This window comes from Helicoverpa armigera, chromosome 3, assembly GCF_030705265.1.
Source record: "Helicoverpa armigera isolate CAAS_96S chromosome 3, ASM3070526v1, whole genome shotgun sequence".
Classification (NCBI taxonomy): domain Eukaryota; kingdom Metazoa; phylum Arthropoda; class Insecta; order Lepidoptera; family Noctuidae; genus Helicoverpa; species Helicoverpa armigera.
Window position 1 is genome coordinate 5370365 of NC_087122.1, and position 20025 is coordinate 5390389.

At 36.7% G+C, this 20025-nt stretch overlaps 3 protein-coding genes across 3 annotated transcripts in view; 1 reads left to right on the forward strand and 2 right to left on the reverse strand.

Moving 5' to 3' along the window:
• Positions 1–19912, forward strand: LOC110383856 (facilitated trehalose transporter Tret1). Its single transcript, XM_021344796.3, has 4 exons — positions 1–633; positions 16114–16511; positions 18263–19072; positions 19279–19912. Exons 1-4 carry the CDS (start codon positions 582–584, stop codon positions 19465–19467), a joined length of 1449 nt encoding a protein of 482 aa, XP_021200471.2. The 5' UTR covers positions 1–581; the 3' UTR covers positions 19468–19912.
• On the reverse strand, positions 10223–12710 carry LOC135119301 (protein FAM200B-like). The gene has a single exon (XM_064043546.1). The coding sequence runs from the start codon at positions 12295–12297 to the stop codon at positions 10417–10419; it is 1881 nt and encodes a 626-aa protein (XP_063899616.1). The 5' UTR covers positions 12298–12710; the 3' UTR covers positions 10223–10416.
• The window catches only part of LOC110383855 (myrosinase 1), a 12900-nt gene continuing 12024 nt past the window's right edge, over positions 19150–20025 (reverse strand). Inside the window, exon 7 of the mRNA XM_049836780.2 lies at positions 19150–19859. Coding sequence (XP_049692737.2) covers positions 19652–19859 — 208 coding nt within the window. The 3' untranslated portion in view covers positions 19150–19651. The remainder of the gene's footprint in view (positions 19860–20025) is intronic.

The following is a 20025-nucleotide window of genomic DNA, read 5'->3' on the forward strand; positions in this document are numbered from 1 at the left end:
TGTTAACAAAATATTCTGTGTGTCGGAGTGTCCGGCAGTGTCTGGCCGGCGGCGTGGTTGCAGTCGTCGCGCGCGGCGTCCCCGCGTGTCTCGCCGCCGTTATCGACCTTCTTCTTATCTCAACAAGAACTACTCCACCGCCCGATAAACAAGGAGCAAAAGCGTGCGCCCGCGCCGTTTTGCCTCATTCCATCCCACTTGGAGCGTTGCGATTAGTTCGTTCGCCTCTTTATCGTGCCGTTTCGTTCAGTTGCTCACGAGTCGCCGTCGCGCTACCACGACACTCACGCGTCCTTCCCGCGCAATGAACCAGCCAGCCAACAACACATAAACCATCAAAATGAAGCCTAATCGGTTATAACGTTTCGTTTACAAACCCAATTTTAATTTAGATCGAATATATATAATTATTGTGATATTTAGTTAGTTCTCCGTATTTTTAATATTTATAATCGTTACGATGAATTCAATTTACTTTATTTAATATTATTATTTTTAATATATAAAATAAATTCAGTGCTCAAGATAATCTCATTCCAAACGCGCAGTAATTATCTAGAAGTCTTACTACAACAATTGCGATGACTGCAAAAACTCGTTCACATTGGAAGGAATATGGAACAGCACTATGTGGTGAGTTCATTTTCTAACCTATCATTATCGCATGCGTCGGCCATGTGTCCGTATGTGACCGGGCCGCGGCGGTCCAGCCGCGGCGATGACGTAAATACTCATTTATTGTAACTTAATTACATGGAAATCACTGCAAAACCCCCGTCATTTTCATTTTGTGTCACCCCAAACTACCTCAGACACTCGCTGTTGTGCACGTCCATTAAATTCACATGTGAAAGCTACCGATGCATGATTTCACCGAGAACCACATATTATTCAAGTTAACGCAGTAAGCTATTTTTAATGTAGCGATCATGTACCGGTCAGTGCCAACCCATTTTTTCCCATATTGACAACAATGACTCTACCAAATGTCATTTGATCATAATTAGATGCATAATTATTATCGGTGTTACTTGTCATTATCGGCAAACAGCGGTAAAGTTAGAGGCATGCTCGTCTGTCACATTGTTAATAGAGAACATTCCACGTTCCACGTATGCTTATTTTGTAACATGTATTGCCTTTTATTTAAACCAGAACTTCAATACGCCTCGAGGTTTTCTCGAGTACAATTCCGTAGAAGTAGCAATCTAGCCGCACGTGGTGCTCTCAATATTCTTTGAATAAAGCGTGAAGATTTTAGCTCCGAAACCTGAAAAGCTTTAGAGTGAAAACACTCAATTGCATCTGTTTGCTCTGCTTCCGACAGCAATATATGTGTATAAATGGCTGATACAAGTGGCGTGCGCAAGAAAATCACAAGTATAGCATAAGATATTATGTTGCCATTAAACGCTCGCATGTCCAGACTTCTAAGAATTTTTAGGAAAACAACCGAGTATCATCACTGATAAGAACATTTGTGTAATAGGTATATGTCATTGATGGCGTCTTTAATTCAAATTTATTAGAGTCTTGCATTCTGTCTACTTAAAATAATTGCTTTTACATCTAACGTCAACTCGCGTAAATCGTAAGGAAAATCGCAAAAGCAATATCTATAAGTTCTTAACATAAATAACAACTACCTATGTAGGATCAAACTAGAGAATGCTATAGCTAAGTATGTAGGATGGAATAGATGATTTTCCTTATGTTATACCTGCAGTATTTCAAATCAAAGAAATACTTAGATATAATATTTCTGAAACCACAAGATCCTAGTGGCTTTAATTGCTTTTATAACTTCAACGCTAATTCGCCTGAACAAAACTGTAGGTTAATGGGTTATCAATCTGCTCTTACGACCGGATAAATTGAAGTATCGTAAATATATAACATGATAGCCCACTCGAAAAGAGTTATGTTCCAATCCTCTAATAGCTTTCCTGAAATCACATGATCATTCAAACTCGAAGGAATATCCCACTGAAGTGTCTCGTTTATCGCTCCTAATGATTATTTATTTTGTTCCACTTATGAAATTGGACGTCTCTGAAAAAGTTCTGTTTGAATAACCTTTTTCAAGAACGAATGCACATATTTATTTTCTCATTAGGTGAATGGCCTGAGGAATATATTTTTAAAACAGCCAAATAAACTAAACTAAGTATGTATTGAATCATATTTGATTCACGTATCTCTAAAGTAATTCTTACAACCTAGTGCGTCGTGAAATCGTGAAAGCGATGCCAACCGCGCTGTTACTTCTTGCTAACGAATGATTTATTACACATTAAAATGTTATTTCAAGTCTATACCCTATCCCCAAGTTAATCATCTCAAACAAAGATACTCTTTAATAACATTAGTGCCATAACCACTTAACTCCATCTATTACAAGATGCGTCATCGATACCTTCTCAAACGAATCGATGGTTTGTATAGAGGAATTCTTTAAGTATCTTCGAACATTTACTTGAAAGAACCATTATAAACCATGGCACTTCTCCTGAGAGGAATTCCTGTTATTCCGAGAATGCAAAGGTATCAGGTAGAAAAATGAAACCAAGGGACCAAGTGTCGGCTATAGGTGATGCCGCAGATAGAGAGGAAGAATGCCAATTTAAAAAATGAACAACTAAAATATTTCTTAATAGATTAATATCGAAGACAATACTTGCAGTTGTATTGCCTTGTCCAATAAATATAAATTAATTCTAATAATGATTAGATAAGTCTAATAAAACATAATCTGTCAGTATCAAAGCCTTATATCACTTTGTATGCATTTAACGAGAAATATCAATACGTGCGATTATTGCTCGACCTTTAGACCGCAATGAAATATAAACAAACAGGTAAACAAATATCATTAATAGTAACTAATCCACATCCCTCTATTTCCATTGAACTATATTTGAACAACATTGAACATAGATGGTAGGTTATGTCCTTCCTCTCATTCTAGACTATCTGTGTACCAAATTTCATTTGAATCGGTTTAGAAGTTTCACTGAGGAGAGATACTTTCAGAACATAACTTCTAGGACTTTTAGTATTATATTAACTAGACGAAACCACTTCACAGTATTCATGATTTATATTTTTTTATTCTAAAACTTAATCCAACTCTTTGTATAAATTAATTCTCAGAAGATCTTACAATAATCCTCCAATGCCAATCAACACGAAACTAATCGTATTTATATAAACAATTCAGTGTAATTAACGTTGTCACAGTAAATACCTAGGACTATTTACTGCTGTCTGTTTTACGTCATTACAAAGTAATAACTTCAGTATCTTCGTTTTGTTTTATTTTTTTAAACTTGTACATTAATTGCCTTAATTTAGATAACATTTAAAGGAATCCAAACTGTATTTGTCGTGTTCTAGAAAGATTTAAGAATTATAACCACAATGGTTTCGTCGTCGATATCAAAGTAAAACAAAGAAAATAATCACCGTCAATTCGCATGGAAAACATCGAGGAATTTATACCATTAAGTTCGTTTCGCTTGGATTAGACATCAATCAACTCTCAAGAAAGTAAGAACAATTTATGTAACAATTCAGATGTAAAACATTTATTCGTTACTAGCTACAAAAACTTCCCGCAATCAGGAAAAAACTCTACGTCCGGATCCTTTTTAATTTTTTGGCTACAATACTCAAACTCCTAATTCTTTCTAGATAAGTGCTACCAACTGATTCTAGTGCTAAATAATCTTCCTTGCTAAATTCTGGTAATAACATGATGTATAAGTCAATAATTACATTATTTATAATTATGGTTAGATATACGAATGATAAAATATTAATAATACCTCCATGAGGAAAAGCAGAAAGCCTAATATTTACCTAACGTTTTGATTCACTTCCTTCGTAGTTTATATTTACAGTAACCACGTGTCAATTATTTAAAAACTATACGCTATTGTGTCATTAGTCATTACAATTTCATAACAACTCGATGTTTTATCATCACATTTATACATGCAAGTGTAGCTGTCTTATTTAATTCCTGTTGTCAATACGGATTCTTAATTAGAACTTAAACCTGATGTGGTTTTTTATAACTTTTTTATTACTTTTATGATATTTAATGGCTACAGCTCTCGATTTTATGCTTCTTTTTATTTATTTATTTATTCATCTCTCAAAGTTACTATGCCTTTACAGACGAATTACCTACCTAGACCTAGACCAATTACCTTTTTTATCCGAATGTGCAAGAATTTTCCCAGGACGTAAGTAGAACCGCGGGGAACAGCTAGTAGCTCAATATATTTACGGCTATACTTACTTTGTCTACTAGTGCAGATGTCATTATCAATAGTAAACTCCACACAAGATATACCAGTTGCAGGTCAACTTCATATCTGTTGGACATATTTTGACATGTGACTGAATTAGATAACTAGGGTTGTTAATTACATTATACAAATAAGTGTTTTATTTATCAAAATCAACAGCACAGTTTGTATTACCTAATATCTAATACATTTTGCGATTACTGATTAATTTAAATTTTATCGCGTTTATTAATGAACCATTGATATCTGCGCTTGAATACTGTTGTAGGTTTATATTTACTGCGTTGCGTTTTTAAGTTTTTTTATTCATCATTCAAGCATTGTGAATCATCATACATTTTAGGTAGTCCTTCCCTTCCCTTGTATCAGCCTTCAAAATTCCAATTCGTACCCCTCCTTCATAGGTTATGTTATGACTTCCGGACACGCAAGAGCGTATGCAAATAGATCGGTGCTATATGTTGGTAAAAAACACCAACCTTACTATAAACTCAGGTATTCAATTCCATTAAACGCGAATGTCATTGACATCCGATAGTTTACGGTTCTATTGCGATTTTCTGCGATTCGTCGGCGTGGAGAGAGCGAGGTGGAAACGATGGCTCGGCGACGATCCATGTTTATAAACAATAGCCCGCCATGGTATGTTCCACTTCAAAGACAAATTCTTGGAAGTGACGATACTAAATGTTAGCAATAAAATAATGTTCTACGCAGCTTTTTTGCTTGGAGAGATCAGACACGGCTCGCTATGAGGATATGCTGACGTCATTACAAAATTTTGAATGATGAGTCACAGATGGTGAAAACTCGGTTCGTTTTACAGCACGGTATTCCGAATGATTAATGAGTTCGATTTTATAATGTTCTAATTTTTTTTTTAAATCCATTACTTTGCCATAAAAATAAATCTAGGTAAAATGCATTTATGTTATAAAAAGTTCTGGAAATAAATATTGTTGGATTTGCACCAGGATTTTCGATGTTTCGTATTTTTTGTAGCTATTCGACCTGCTCATCTGCATACTTCTTCAAACTGCATCAGAAAAAATCACCTCACGTGAAATTGATTTATGCAGGTAATACCTACAGGAAGGTACATTGCGTCACACTTTACTATTATAAAAAAAGTTACGTAACAATTAATCATAATGAATATTTAGCAATAAATACTCGTAAATAAATATATTTATTAAAAACATTGCTAAACCAGCAAGTATTGAAATCTGATCATGATCAACAAATTGTAGCAAATTTTCGGTTATGAATGCTTACGCAGAATAACATAATGTTGTTGATTTGAGTATTCAACAGTTATGTTTATATATAGAAAATGAAATGTCATAGGTAGGTACCTATATACTTTACGAAATTCCATGTTCACGTCTGAGCTGAACATTCACACCTGTGTGGGACGATGCCAAAATGTTCTCTCTTGACAGACGGACTGGCGATCTTCACATATAACATGATGTTGTTTGTCATCAAGCGAATACTGAAAGGCTATCAATTCAAATCATCTTATTGCACTGTCTAACTGCCATCGCTATATCATTAACAACATACGTGAATAATAATAAAATAGACCTGTTTTTTCCTGCCTCAATTAAAAAAAGAAGAGTCTAAAAACTTCTCACAGATAATCTATCTATTGTACGCTAGTAACACCATACACTAATAAAGACTTGACTACACTCACTTTTTATCTCAGTTCTTTATTTTTTATCTTACACGTTGAATTCTTCACCGAACCGTCACTAACGAAGCTAATGTTAAACGAACGCTGTCTGTTAAAACCACAATGATAATTATTTCAAACTAACATTTTAAAGTTTTAAAACAGTCTTCAGATTAACGTGAAAGAATTCAGATGTAGGTAATAGATTAATGGACGCTAATCCGCGCGAACCAATAGGATTTCTATTCTTCATTCCGTCGAGCTGTTAAATCTATTGCTATGCAATTCCATTGAACTGGACGATAGCTTTTAACTATGCGCATAATCTTTGCAGAACTAAGCAAAACGGAACGGTAGTAAAGCTTTTGATATATTGCTGTTGATACAATCGATTTTTAATAAAGCTGTTTGCTCGGGGGATTGTGGTCAAACAAAAGTAAAATAATACTAGTTCTTGTATGCATAACGGGCGTGGCTGCTAGGTGTAGATAATGGAGAATATAATAAGCCAATGGATAGACAAAACAATTAAATCAATGCTAAATAAGAGAGAGCCAAAAGGTTGTTGTCCGATAATAAGCAGCTCCGCTGGAACAATCCTAACCCATTTCTCAGAATACGTTACAATAAACGCGGAAGGTAAACAAACGGTGTGCCATTATTTTTCTTCCATTTGTATATTATCGGGAAACTGGTGTTTAAAAAGGATTCAGCTGTTTATAGGGGTATCGATCGTGTCAATAGAATGATAAAAGAAGTATTCCATTACTTATACGCTGCGTATAATGTTTTTAAAGCAAAGAATCTAGTTACTACACGTAATAAAGAAAAAAATATATGAAACTCTACCCAGTATTATGTAACACAAATCTGCATACGCTTCAAGATTTACCTACTAAAGTTTCCTGTTTTAGTGTAGGTTGGTAAATAATCACTCGGATCGCCAATCCATTAGAAACTCGCTATGTGTTCAAACATAAAATAAGCGGATCCAATTTTTAGATCAAAAGAACAATGAGCTTATTTAACAAACGGAGTACAAATTGTTCGTTGAAATCTGTACGGTATAGTATTGTGAGTAGGTTCGTTATACTCAGTTTGACGTCACGAGGTCTTGAACCTAGAACTATAAATGTTCTGGTGTTCGGCACCACGTGCTTTTGACACGTGCTCTATATTATTATATTCTATCCATTCACATGAAGATGTTGTTCTATTCTAGAGCGGGGATAAACTATAAATGTTCAGAATAAACTATGACTTAACACAGACACAGAATATTCCTTATATACAACATGTATTAAGTGGCGTACAATTGAGATGGCCGACCATTTGCGCGTGGTAATTATCGGAAACACCCTCATGATCGCACATGGGATTTTCCGTTCTACCATGATGATAAAAAATGGTTAATTGTACTTATTTTTTTACGCTCTATCTGTGCGCAAAACAAATGACTACCTAATTAAAATGAGTGACTGTAATTTCTTACAAAGATTTGGACCTTTATGTATTTAAATCTATATTAAAGTATCTTTTCGAATTGGATTCGCTGTATCAGATCAAGCATTTAATTGACCCAATATAACAGACCGGGTGGAGTCGGAAATTGAAATTCTCAGTCTTTGTGAACTGAATAATAGCCACTTCCAGGCTCACTGGATTCATTCGTCTGATTCTTATGATAATTTATTTATTGTTTTATGAAAATACAGTTCTGTAGGTTTATTCACGCTCAGTGCACCGTTTATGTGTATTGCGGTATTTTCCCTTATCGATATTGTCGGCCAATCACGAAGTCTTACTTATGGCTACAATTTACACACACATGGCTAATGCTGCTTACGATACAAAGATTCTGTTTATCGGTAATGAACGTAACATTCAATGCGAATAAGCATAATATTGGCATTCAAACGATGAAGAATCTTGCAAGATAGCTCGTAATAGCCTGATTAAAGTTGACTTGTGATATTAATGGAATTGTATTAAATGGGTCAACAAACAATTTATTTATACTGAGAATTGAATGTTCCGTCTTCGGCACTATATTCTCTATAACAACAGTTTCAAAATAAGTGACGGGTGACAGGTTAAATTAGCGAATGGAATATTTTAAAGGTCAGTCACAAATAAGAGCAATATTTGGCCGGTATAAATCAAAATTGTGTGATGGCTATTTAACTTTTAGATAGGTATCTCATGCTGGACATTAATTAATATGTGACTGAATTTGAATTACTTAATTAATAGAAATCGTTTTTGAAACCTCAAATTTGAATAATTTTGAAAAAGGAAATCTGAGTTTGTTAATCTGTTAAAAATATATCGTAGTCTGTCATCTGCTATCATAATCAAGACATGAGTGTCATCTGAGTGTCGGCTTTCACTTTGAGATTTTGAATGATTGACTACATCCTGTCAACATTGTGAGTGTTATAAAACGTAAATCAAACACATGGCGTCTACGTTAACGCCACACCTCCCTTAAATCACAAGCGACACTTTTGAAGTCCACTCGCCCTAGCAACAAAATAACCAATCTAAAATATTGTGTAAAGCTATTAATTCATCCATTCTGTTCCAACATTGAACATAATTGTCACGAGCTATAAATAAAGCCGCCAAGTTCAAACGACGCCACTAAATCCTTTCATTGATTCGCTAACTGGACCTGTTTTTTACCATCAAATGAAGCAATCGAATATAGCTATTGTTCTACTTAGTTGCGGTTCAGTCACGCACGCACACGATGATATTTGTTCAAATTCAGCAAGTGGTACATTGTCGTACGATACAACAATATCACAATTACAATTATTGTTATTCTGAGATGTGTGCCGCCATTAGGACACGTTCACACTTAGCTTGCAAAATAACGACGCAAACGAGTCAGTTCCCGACAAAAATATAAATCAGCTCCATTTGCATTTTCTTCAAAAAGTATTGCCAAGTTTTTCTACCGACTCCCGAAAGCGATTTATGCATAGCTGGATTACCTGAAATACAATTTTCTGGGACGTTTAATTTTGTTTAAAAACTTGTTTACTCGAAAAGCTCTGTTTGAAGCAAAAACAAACGATAAGATTTTAGGAACAAGGCCTCTATCTATCAGTTATGTAAACACGTGTATTATAAATTATAAGAAAAGCAGAGATATGTGGTAATTAGGAAAACAAAATAAAAATGTGGTTTGGAGTTTGAACGCACCCTTTGTATGACGGTGGGTTGCGTCAGCGAGCGGGCGCGGGCGGGCTCGCGGCGAGCGGAGAGGCGCCGGCGCCCCCACCGCGCCGCGGCCTCGTGCCCACCTCACACGAGACCATTTATACCACAATTTAAATTATACCTTAAGTCATATTTTTATTGCGTTCATTATCTGTAACTAACGTATTAGCGAGATGACTTTGTGGTGACACGAGCATCTCGAATGCACAACATAATACATCATGTTATTTAAAAGTACATAAGTAAGTAGTACATAACGTGACCGTTTATTTTTTGACTCAAAACGGGACATTGTTTTATTTAGGTCAAATCATAGGTAGAGAAAAAAAAGACACTTTTGTAATGTTATTTATTGAGAAAAAGTTAGTTGGCTTAAAAGTTACGAATCACAAAATATATGTAGGTACCCAAAATGTTTAGTTATATTTATATTTAAACGAGTCAGTTCCCGACAAAAATATAAATCAGCTCCATTTGCATTTTCTTCAAAAAGTATTGCCAAGTTTTTCTACCGACTCCCGAAAGCGATTTATGCATAGCTGGATTACCTGAAATACAATTTTCTGGGACGTTTAATTTTGTTTAAAAACTTGTTTACTCGAAAAGCTCTGTTTGAAGCAAAAACAAACGATAAGATTTTAGGAACAAGGCCTCTATCTATCAGTTATGTAAACACGTGTATTATAAATTATAAGAAAAGCAGAGATATGTGGTAATTAGGAAAACAAAATAAAAATGTGGTTTGGAGTTTGAACGCACCCTTTGTATGACGGTGGGTTGCGTCAGCGAGCGGGCGCGGGCGGGCTCGCGGCGAGCGGAGAGGCGCCGGCGCCCCGCACCGCGCCGCGGCCTCGTGCCCACCTCACACGAGACCATTTATACCACAATTTAAATTATACCTTAAGTCATATTTTTATTGCGTTCATTATCTGTAACTAACGTATTAGCGAGATGACTTTGTGGTGACACGAGCATCTCGAATGCACAACATAATACATCATGTTATTTAAAAGTACATAAGTAAGTAATACATAACGTGACCGTTTATTTTTTGACTCAAAACGGGACATTGTTTTATTTAGGTCAAATCATAGGTAGAGAAAAAAAAGACACTTTTGTAATGTTATTTATTGAGAAAAAGTTAGTTGGCTTAAAAGTTACGAATCACAAAATATATGTAGGTACCCAAAATGTTTAGTTATATTTATATTTATCGGAAGAACAAATTTTTTTTAATATATCTGGTGACGATTTCAAATAAGAATGAAACTCCTGGCATGTTTTTTTTATATTCACCTTAATTATCAACATCGCCTTTAGAACTGAAATTTGTAACTGAGTTTTCTCAGATGTCCACAATTTATTCATAATAGAAAATACTCTTTCTACTGGAGCATTTGTAGCAGGCAAACATAAAATATATTCAATAACAATACAAAAGTTTTCATGCTGAAGATTATTGGCGCGAAAGTGTTTGAATATTTCCACCCAACGGGTTTCTGTGGAAACATTTAAATTATTCCATTCCGTTATTTTTTGTGATGTAATGTAATTTGAAATTAAGGAAAATTCGTCAAAAACTTCAGTATCTTTATTACAGTCAATATATTGCTTTTCAATTAATAAATCCAGAGATTTTTGAATGTCTTCCCATGTGGGAACCTTTTTTAAATCTGCCCAATAAAATATCTCCATTTCTTTGGTAAGAAAGGAAGTCCACTGCTCCAGATATTCACGGCTTGTTTTATAAAATTCTGTAGCCGTCCTTTTCACAAATTCTTCATCAATATTAGTACCACTATCTTTCAATTTTAATATTAATTGACGGACCATAAATGGAAGAAACTGATTGGTCTGTTTCTGAATTAAATTGTCTTTTAATTGATTGATTTCTTTTGCAGCTTCTATTGCCGATACAGTCTGACCTTCAAGTTTCAAGACAGCTTGATGAAAACTTGCTGACTGGGCGTGTAAAAAATAAAACCACAATTCTGATGTGGGATCTTCAAAAAAGATTTTTAGTAACTGGGGACATTTTTCAATACTCAAAAAGTAGTTTTTTAACGGCTGATACATTTTTAAAACCCTCTCTAAAGCAGGCATAAGAGCAAGCCATCTGGTTTTGCTATAGCCGAGCATTTGTTGATATTCCGTTTCAGTTTCGGCACAAAACTCTTTTAGAGCTTCAACTCGAATCGTATAGATATAAAAAAATGAATATATCTTCACAATAACGCTTTCGTAATCTACGGGTAGTCCATCTGCAGCGGATTTTACTGCATTGTGAATAACATGGGCTCCACATCCAATACCTATTAATTCTTTTTTCAGAGATGATTGTAATTTCGTTAATACATTGTTAGTTCCTCGCCTAGCTGCACCTCCGAAATTGACGTTGGCATTGTCCCCGCAAAATGCTACGACTTTTGCTGTCAAATTATTATCTGTCAACACTTGGCTTAAATAATTGACAATGATGTCAGACGTTTCACCGGGTTGGTCTTGTAAATCTAAAATTTTTACTTGCACACCTACGTAAGGTTGAAAAAAGCGCACTACAATGGGGTATATTTTCTTGTTACCGTGGTTTGACGCGTCGTTTAGTATTGTAATGCAATTGCACTTATCAAGGTCATCTTTTAATTCTTTCATTGCTGTAGGCGTCAAAACATTTACTACAATAGCTTCTGATTTCGTACGCGCGCATGTAAATTTGGGATCAAAACATGATTGAATCAATTTCGATGCACAATCATTAGAACGAAAACTGTGGTTTTCTTGTACCGTGTGATAAGCCCAGACGCCTTCTGCCGCGGCGATATCCAAGTCCTTCAAAGTTGGCGCGTCCGATTTCTTGAAAAAGTTTAACATCGTAGAACTCGAAGCCGCGGCACGATCGGCATTTTTATGTTTGTCAGACTTTAAATGCTGTTCAATATCACCGCCACCGCTGTGGGCAACACTAAATTCTGTACGACACTTTTCACATCTAACATCTGATGGAGTATTTATTTGCTTGATAAACGGATATTTTGCTTGTAAGCTAACATTGAACGAACACTTGCGTTTCGGCATTTTAACTTGTGATTCCAAACCAAAAGAAATTTAAATTATTTACTACACAAGCACCAAACAATAACAAAACAAATAGCGAGAAATGGGCAAATGAAAGTTTTTCAAGCAATAGTCAATAAGTCAACAAAACACGAGCGATAATTATTATGAGTTGACGTCTTGGCCACTATCGGCTGTCGCTGCGTCGACGACGACGCGGTCTCGCTCTCGCACACCGCTAGCTCGCGTCCGATTGGTGCGGGCGTCACATCGCGGCGGCGGGCGGGCGGTGGCCGGCCGTCGGCTGTTCAAATTTTCGCGCGGTTTCTGAAAACGGGACAATTGTGCGTCCCACAGTCCATTTCGGGGACACCGGGACTCGTAATTGTAAAAAGGGACAGTCCCGTTCAAAACGGGACGTCTGGTCACGTTAGTAATACATTATCTAACTGAACGCAAAGTAAGGTGAACGCAGGTAATTTTTAACTTTAAAAATGCGTCCAGAAAAAATATATGTGTAAACAATGGTCATACTACAATCATTACTAATGCCTATAGCGACTCCGTGTTTTAAATTGTATTTGCATTTAAATAAATATAATTTGCTTCTGCTTCTGAGTATTAAGATTTCGTGGAATTTAATAAAACACAATTAAATCTGTGTGATTTTAAGTAAACAGCATTGCCTAAGTATTTTGCACTTAAAATCAAGTCTATCAATCCTATTTAAATTTTAATTTAAACTCGACCCAGCTTTCAACTAAACCGATTTTTCATAGTCCCAGACCAATTTTTCAATGTCAGCTGTAGATACGTATTCTTCATTATGTTATTGCCTGATTGATCACCACAGTAAAAATACCTTCAGAATACAGCGGCTTAATAAGTGCACTGGTACTTTATAGTCCACACATTATTAAAGATCTAAATTAGCAACTAAACTACTTCCATTATAACAGGAAAACAACGTGACTTTAATTCTATTGTTAGAAACCTTTTTTCATTTTCCTCTCAAGGTTAGTCCAAACATGACAGGTATAAATATGATAATGAGTGCCTTGATACCAATACAAACCATTTACTTACAATAGAGCCATTACTGGTGTCATAACAGCAACATTGTTAAAAAAAGACATTCTTGAAAAAATGGACTGCATAAATTCATGAATAAAGTATTAATTAATAATAAGCACGTGAGTCTAAAGCCAGCGTCCGACTCCTGCGTGTACTCGTACATAACTATAAACTGACGGCTCGATGATGGTGCCAACTGGCATACGGCGTTCGTTCCCTGAATCTGTTACTATATAAATTACACAGCTCCACTGTTTACACTGCTGACGTTGAAACAATTTCAGACGCCTTCAGCACGCGTAAATGTCTTTCCTGAAAAACTCAATACGTGTCCAAGCTATTTAGGCTGAAAAACGTTGTATTCTTCGTAAAATGTTGCAATTGCCACAGTCTTGGTCTCAAACGAGTTTGTCATGCCATTTTTTAGGTTTTTTGTTCGGTTTCAATCTGAAGTTCCTGGAGTCACTGCGGCTCACGTGTTCGTAGTCTAGTTGTTGTAAAGCTTGATCGCGAACGTGAAGTATTTACGTGCGGCGTGGGTGTGGCGTCCTCTATCTCCTAACTAACACAACACGGCCACCATGTAAACTTTAGCTCGCAGTTTGATTCTGTTGTGCACAAACTATGTAGGTACATATTTGTGATTAAACTTAGGCACTGACTCGAACACGCTTCTGCATTTGGTATAGCGCACGTACACCAGATATACTGAAATATTAAGCAGTTTCAACAACCTGCGCCTTAAGATGCCCACTCTTCTACTACGTGTTTCGAATGCTTCTTTGAAACTTAAAAATAAAATTCAATTGAAACCCCATTTAAAAATCGGAACTATAAATCCAGTGTTTACAATCAAAATGATTTCAGATTGCTCCACTTATTCATAGACTTACTGTGGACTCTAAGAACACAATTTAAAGCTTCTGTAAACCTTTAGCAAATAAAAACTGATAATAATGGGAACGGGGTCAATACGTCTTCTGTGTATCTATGAAATGAGTCAGCGATAAAACAAACAGCGTCACGGCAACTTGTAGGCGAATGGTCCAGGAAAAGTAATATTCGTAGCATATACGCGTAACTTTCTAATAGTATATTGTCACGAAACTGTAGCATCTGTCATATTAATTATCAGATACAGGGTCGAGGAACGTATTGAGTATATTGGAGTGGCCAGAAGTTTCCACGAGCGCCCGATAAGACATGATAGCGTCGCCACTCCCAAACTTGTTTTTACTTCGGACAGGAAGTTTGTTACAGTAAATTGTACGCATTCTAGACATATTCCTGGGGAGTAGAGATTCTAGTCCAATTTAAAAATGTTCTTAAAAATATGAAAGCTCTTAAAAATAGAATAAGTACAGGTAGATCAAAAGGATTGATGGCATGCCATTTACCGCAATTCAAGGTATATCTAGTCTGCCAAATCTAGTTTCCTATTGATATTTGGCACTCGCCGTCTAGAGTCATAAAATAAGAGGGTTTTATATTTTAATTACCATAAATTACGAAACTTTAGGCATTTTATATGTATAGGTTTTTCGTGATAAAAGTCGGTTTGAGGATATTCAACATTCATTATTTACCACTAATCCTCCATTAGATACATGAATAACCACTTTCATTTCCCTTATACATTATTTTTCCATTTACACTTTGGTAAAGGTAGGAAATGTATAAAACAAACATTAATATCAGTCGCCGCAATACAGATATATGGAGATGGTAATCTCGACTAATTAGATTTACGATGTGTACAATCGCTTGGTATTACAAATGTGTACCTATTTAGATTACGATTAAAGCTGAAACACCGCGATTCAGGAAAAGGACCTATGGTATACCTATGTCTGAAAAGGAACCAAATAATTTTGGTAATAATTGTCAAAATCTTAAACAGGTATTAAATCTTTTTTAATTTTAACCTACATCTTTCAAGCAGATTTAAATGTGAAAAAATGCACTTTATCAGGCGATCTCGTTCCATTTAATCGTGTACGTGTTTATAGTCCGAATCTAAATCTCGAAGAATTCCATTCGACCATTCGATTTTGTAAGATATTCATTTCAATGGTCGTTGCATAGTTAAAAGTGGATTGTGTGCATCTTCTTCTTCATTCTTACTGCTGCCTGGACTACTGCCAGGTTCCGCTTTGCTTATAGGAAGGTCATATGAACGCTAGTAAACATTCCAGTTTTCCACCACAAAACTATTCTCTCTCGTAGATAAAGCTACAAGGTTTTACAGAATAAGATATTCATCAGCTAGTCATTCTGCATCACGTTTCCACTAAAGTGATAACAATAGGTAGTACAGTTTTAATACCGCTTAATTACAAGACTAGATTTACTATCGGTGATGACCGGAAAATGTTTAACGCGATAATTAACACCAAGGTCGCATGAAGTATTAATGTAACCCGCATAGGTATGTACAAGTATAGGTACATATATACACAGCTCTATGAACATAGTGTAAAAGTTTACTCCGACATTATCTCCATCTGTAAACATTTTCACATTTATATTTCTTAACGTACACAGATAAACACCTACTTCTAGCACCTCGTAGGGGGCAATGCACTCTTTATAAGCTGTGTAACCATCAATAACTATCCTTGATTCTCTTATATAATCAAATGACTTTAGCATACAATGCTTTTGCCAAAACGGTACTTTTTCTATTAACACTATTGGCACTGTACCCGATATAATTAGCATGAATGTTACTTGAATCTAACAGTTGTTTTCCTTCTATTTCAGCTACGCTTATCACCGCTACAGCGGGTACCTGCTACGGGTGGCCCTCACCTACTCTACCGTACCTACTATCCGAAGAGAGTTCAATCAAAACAACAGCTGACGAGGGATCATGGATAGTCTCGATAATGATCCTGTGCTCCGCGTTGACGCCTGTTCCCTCCGCCTACTTCGCCGACCGGTTCGGCAGGAAGACCACGCTACTCCTCGGTGCGGTGCCGTTCATCCTGGGTTGGGTGCTGGTCATCGTGGCCAACTCCGTCGCTCTGCTCTACGTGGCGCGGATGTTCTCCGGCTTGGGCTATGGAATTGTCTACACAGTTGCTCCAATGTACACAGGAGAAATCGCTACCAATCAAGTTCGAGGAGCCCTCTCCACACTCATCACGTTAATGAATAAAGTAAGTACATGACGCACATTAATTAGTGATGCAATACGAACACAATATTCCATTTAGGTATACGATGTTACTTGAAATTGTCACAATATCGCGCCAGTGAAACGAATAGTATTAAACTTAGGGGCATTAAAAAAACATGAGACAGGCAGGTGTTAATGAATGATTCATCGCATTTGCAAGTTCCATCTGCGAATACTAATAATAATCATTCGAGTACTTATATTACTTAACGGTGTTTAAAAAAACTACCTAATAGAAAAACTACGATGCTGTCATCGAGAAGGTTCATTTATGTGATAGATCAATGTCAACTGTAATGGCACATCAATTGATCAAGTTCAATGAAATAATTGAGTAACTCCATCTCATTGCAATTATTCACTCTGGATAAGTTCAACTAATGGGCGATATCCTTTGCAACGTAATAGGCAATTGCAATTATAAATTATTTCGCTCGGAGCCTGCTCTGGCTTATCACGCGGTATTTACATATTCCATGCTCTGTTGCCTGTCTCATAAGCTCGCTTTCTGCTTTGAGAGTTAGATATGCGATTTCTAAATGATATTCGTAGAATCGCACGGTGAGCATGAACGGTATGTACTTGTGTAACCAACAGGTGTACGGTTTCCTTTGTCAGAGTCCATTGCACTACAGGCATAATACTTATCTCGTTACATCGACAATGTCATACGAGATTTCGGTTATGTTATGGATACCCAAGCCACTAAATTACTCAACAAATATTATGTTGAGTATTACATAGGTATATCTCATAGCCAAAAAGCTTTTGAATTAAGTAATTGTTCAGTTCATCTAAATATGTACTGTACCTACTTGGTAATACCTATTTCTCTAACTTTAATCCTCTAAGTAAAAACATTCACATGTCTGATACCAGTCGTCGCACATAAAAACCGACCATTTTTATCAAGAGCTATAAAATGTTCACGTGATAAGCTTGTGATAATACCATGAAACACATTATAAGTAGATACGTACGTATCAGAATATACCTACTATCTCTGTTAACTAGAGGAAATCAAATTATTCCCCGGGATGCCAAACCACAGTGCATCCTAATGAAATATTGAAGTATCATTCGACAGAGCTCACAACAACGTCAGTGCAGAGGGCTTTAATCAAAAGCTATTCACCGTGATCTTATATGACAACAATTTATTTCACATTGTGCGTCGTATTTGCACGTAATTAAGGCAGCGCGATACGAGGCGCGACGCGATGCTGAAACGTGACTCATTACCTCAATTACGCAGTGAGCACGGTTTCCCGCAACTCATATAAAACTTGAAACGTATACGATGTTTTGAAAATAATAATTATATTGCCTTTGAATAAGCTCACTTATGTCGTTAATCTTTTGAACTGATCATATTTATACCCAAATCCTACTTGAATACAGCTACGCTTGTGATAAAATTGATTCCGATAGAGGAACACCCAATTTATGTGTAGGTATACCTATTGTGTCCATCTAATCGTAACGATGGTTTTTATCTACCCATACTTAGCTATTAGCCACCTTATCTTGACAAATAATGATGTAAAACCATTGTTTATTGATGCACTCGAGTAACCTCGGTATCAAACGATTCATCCGTAAAAAGTAGGCATAATGTAAATAATAATGTGCCCCTAAATAGCATTATATCACGTATTACAGAAAATTTTCATATCATGTCATAAAACATTCACGATATACAAAACTAATGCATTATTTCTTTTGCTTCAGGTCGGAATTCTTGCCCAGTACTGCATCGGTCCGTTCGTCTCGATGCAAACCCTCGCTGCCATCAACTTGATCCTGCCCGTCACATTTGTCATCACCTTCATCTTTTTGCCAGAATCTCCTTACTACTACTTAAAATTTGAGCGAAGTGAGAGAGCCGAGCGCTCCCTCAGGAATCTACGCAGTGGTGACATTAGAACTGAACTCAAAAGTATAGAACTGAACGTTCAAGAAGACATGAAGAATAGAGGAACTTGGGGAGACTTGATCACTGAAGCTACCAACAGGAAAGCAATGTGGATTACGCTTGGTATATTCACGATACAGCAGCTATGTGGCAGTGCTGCTGTGGTGGCATACGCGCAGGTCATATTCAACTGCACGACCAGCCCAGTCACTTCAAACATTACTGGAGCAGAAAATGTTACCGCTTCCGCTTCTATAGAACCCTACCAAGAATCTATTATTCTTGGTTGTGTACAAGTAGCCACCTGTGTCCTGTCAGTAATACTCGTCGATCGTGTTGGTAGAAAGCCCCTTCTCTTGCTATCGGCTCTTGGAGTGGGCCTTATGAACGGCACAATTGGAACATACTTCTACTTCGACCATGTCAACAAAGAAGCCGTTGCACATCTTCACTGGATACCCCTCGCCGCTCTTCTAGTTTACATCGTTTGCTACGCCATCGGGTTGTCGACGGTACCCTACGTCATCATAGGAGAGATGTTCCCGACCAACGTCAAGTTGTATGCTTCCTGTATCGCTCACATCTACACCGGAGTCTCCATGTTCGCTGTTCAAAAACTATTCCAGGTGAGAGATCTTTTATAACATTACCGCTAGTGCAGCATTACAACATTTTAACAAAAATGAATAAGAATAGAAAAGCATTATTGTAACAAAATTCCCATTTATTAATAGTAAAATACTTTTTGTACAATTTCAGCCGTGTAATAAACACAAAATAATTAAATTCATATTTGAACATTGCTCTAATCTGAAATATTTTATCATTCCAGGTGGTCAAAGACGCATATCAAATCTACACAGTATTCTGGGGATTCGCCACGTTCTCGCTGCTGGGGCTGGTGTTCATGCTGATCATGTTGCCGGAGACGAAGGGCAAGTCGTTCGCGAGCATCCAGGCGCAGCTGAAGCGGGAGGTGGCCCGCGACAACGCTAAGAAACTGGCCACCGTCGAATACTGAACGCCGGAGACATCGTCGTCCGGATAACTTCTCACTAGTTTAGCTTAAGCTTTACTTTAATGTGTTTTAAGGGATCAAGCAAGTTGGAATGACAGTTAAGGATATTGATACTTAATGTTTAATATACTTATAGCATAGAATAGTGTAACAACGTACAGTTTTCTATAAAGTATTGTAGACACTATTACAAAAGTAGCCTGTGTATGCACAGTAGAGGGAGTATGGAGGGGGCCAAAAGGGCTGCGCCCGAGAAGGCGGTAAAATCCTCAGGGTCGTAGTCGGCAGGCAGCGAGCGTGACCTGATCACGCTCGCGTACAGCTTGGCGGAGTCTTTCGCCGTCCGCGTCTTGTTCGGACTCTTGAAATCAACCAGGTACAGACCGAAGCGGGACCTGCAAATGCATTTACAACTGTGAAAAGAGTGAAATTAGACATTTCTGACTGATCTATGTGTTTTATTTATCACCAGATGGACAATGGACAGAATGTTAATGGACATTTTGTGTTCTTAACTTTGTCTTAACATATTGAAATAATTTATAGTTTACTTGCTAGTTA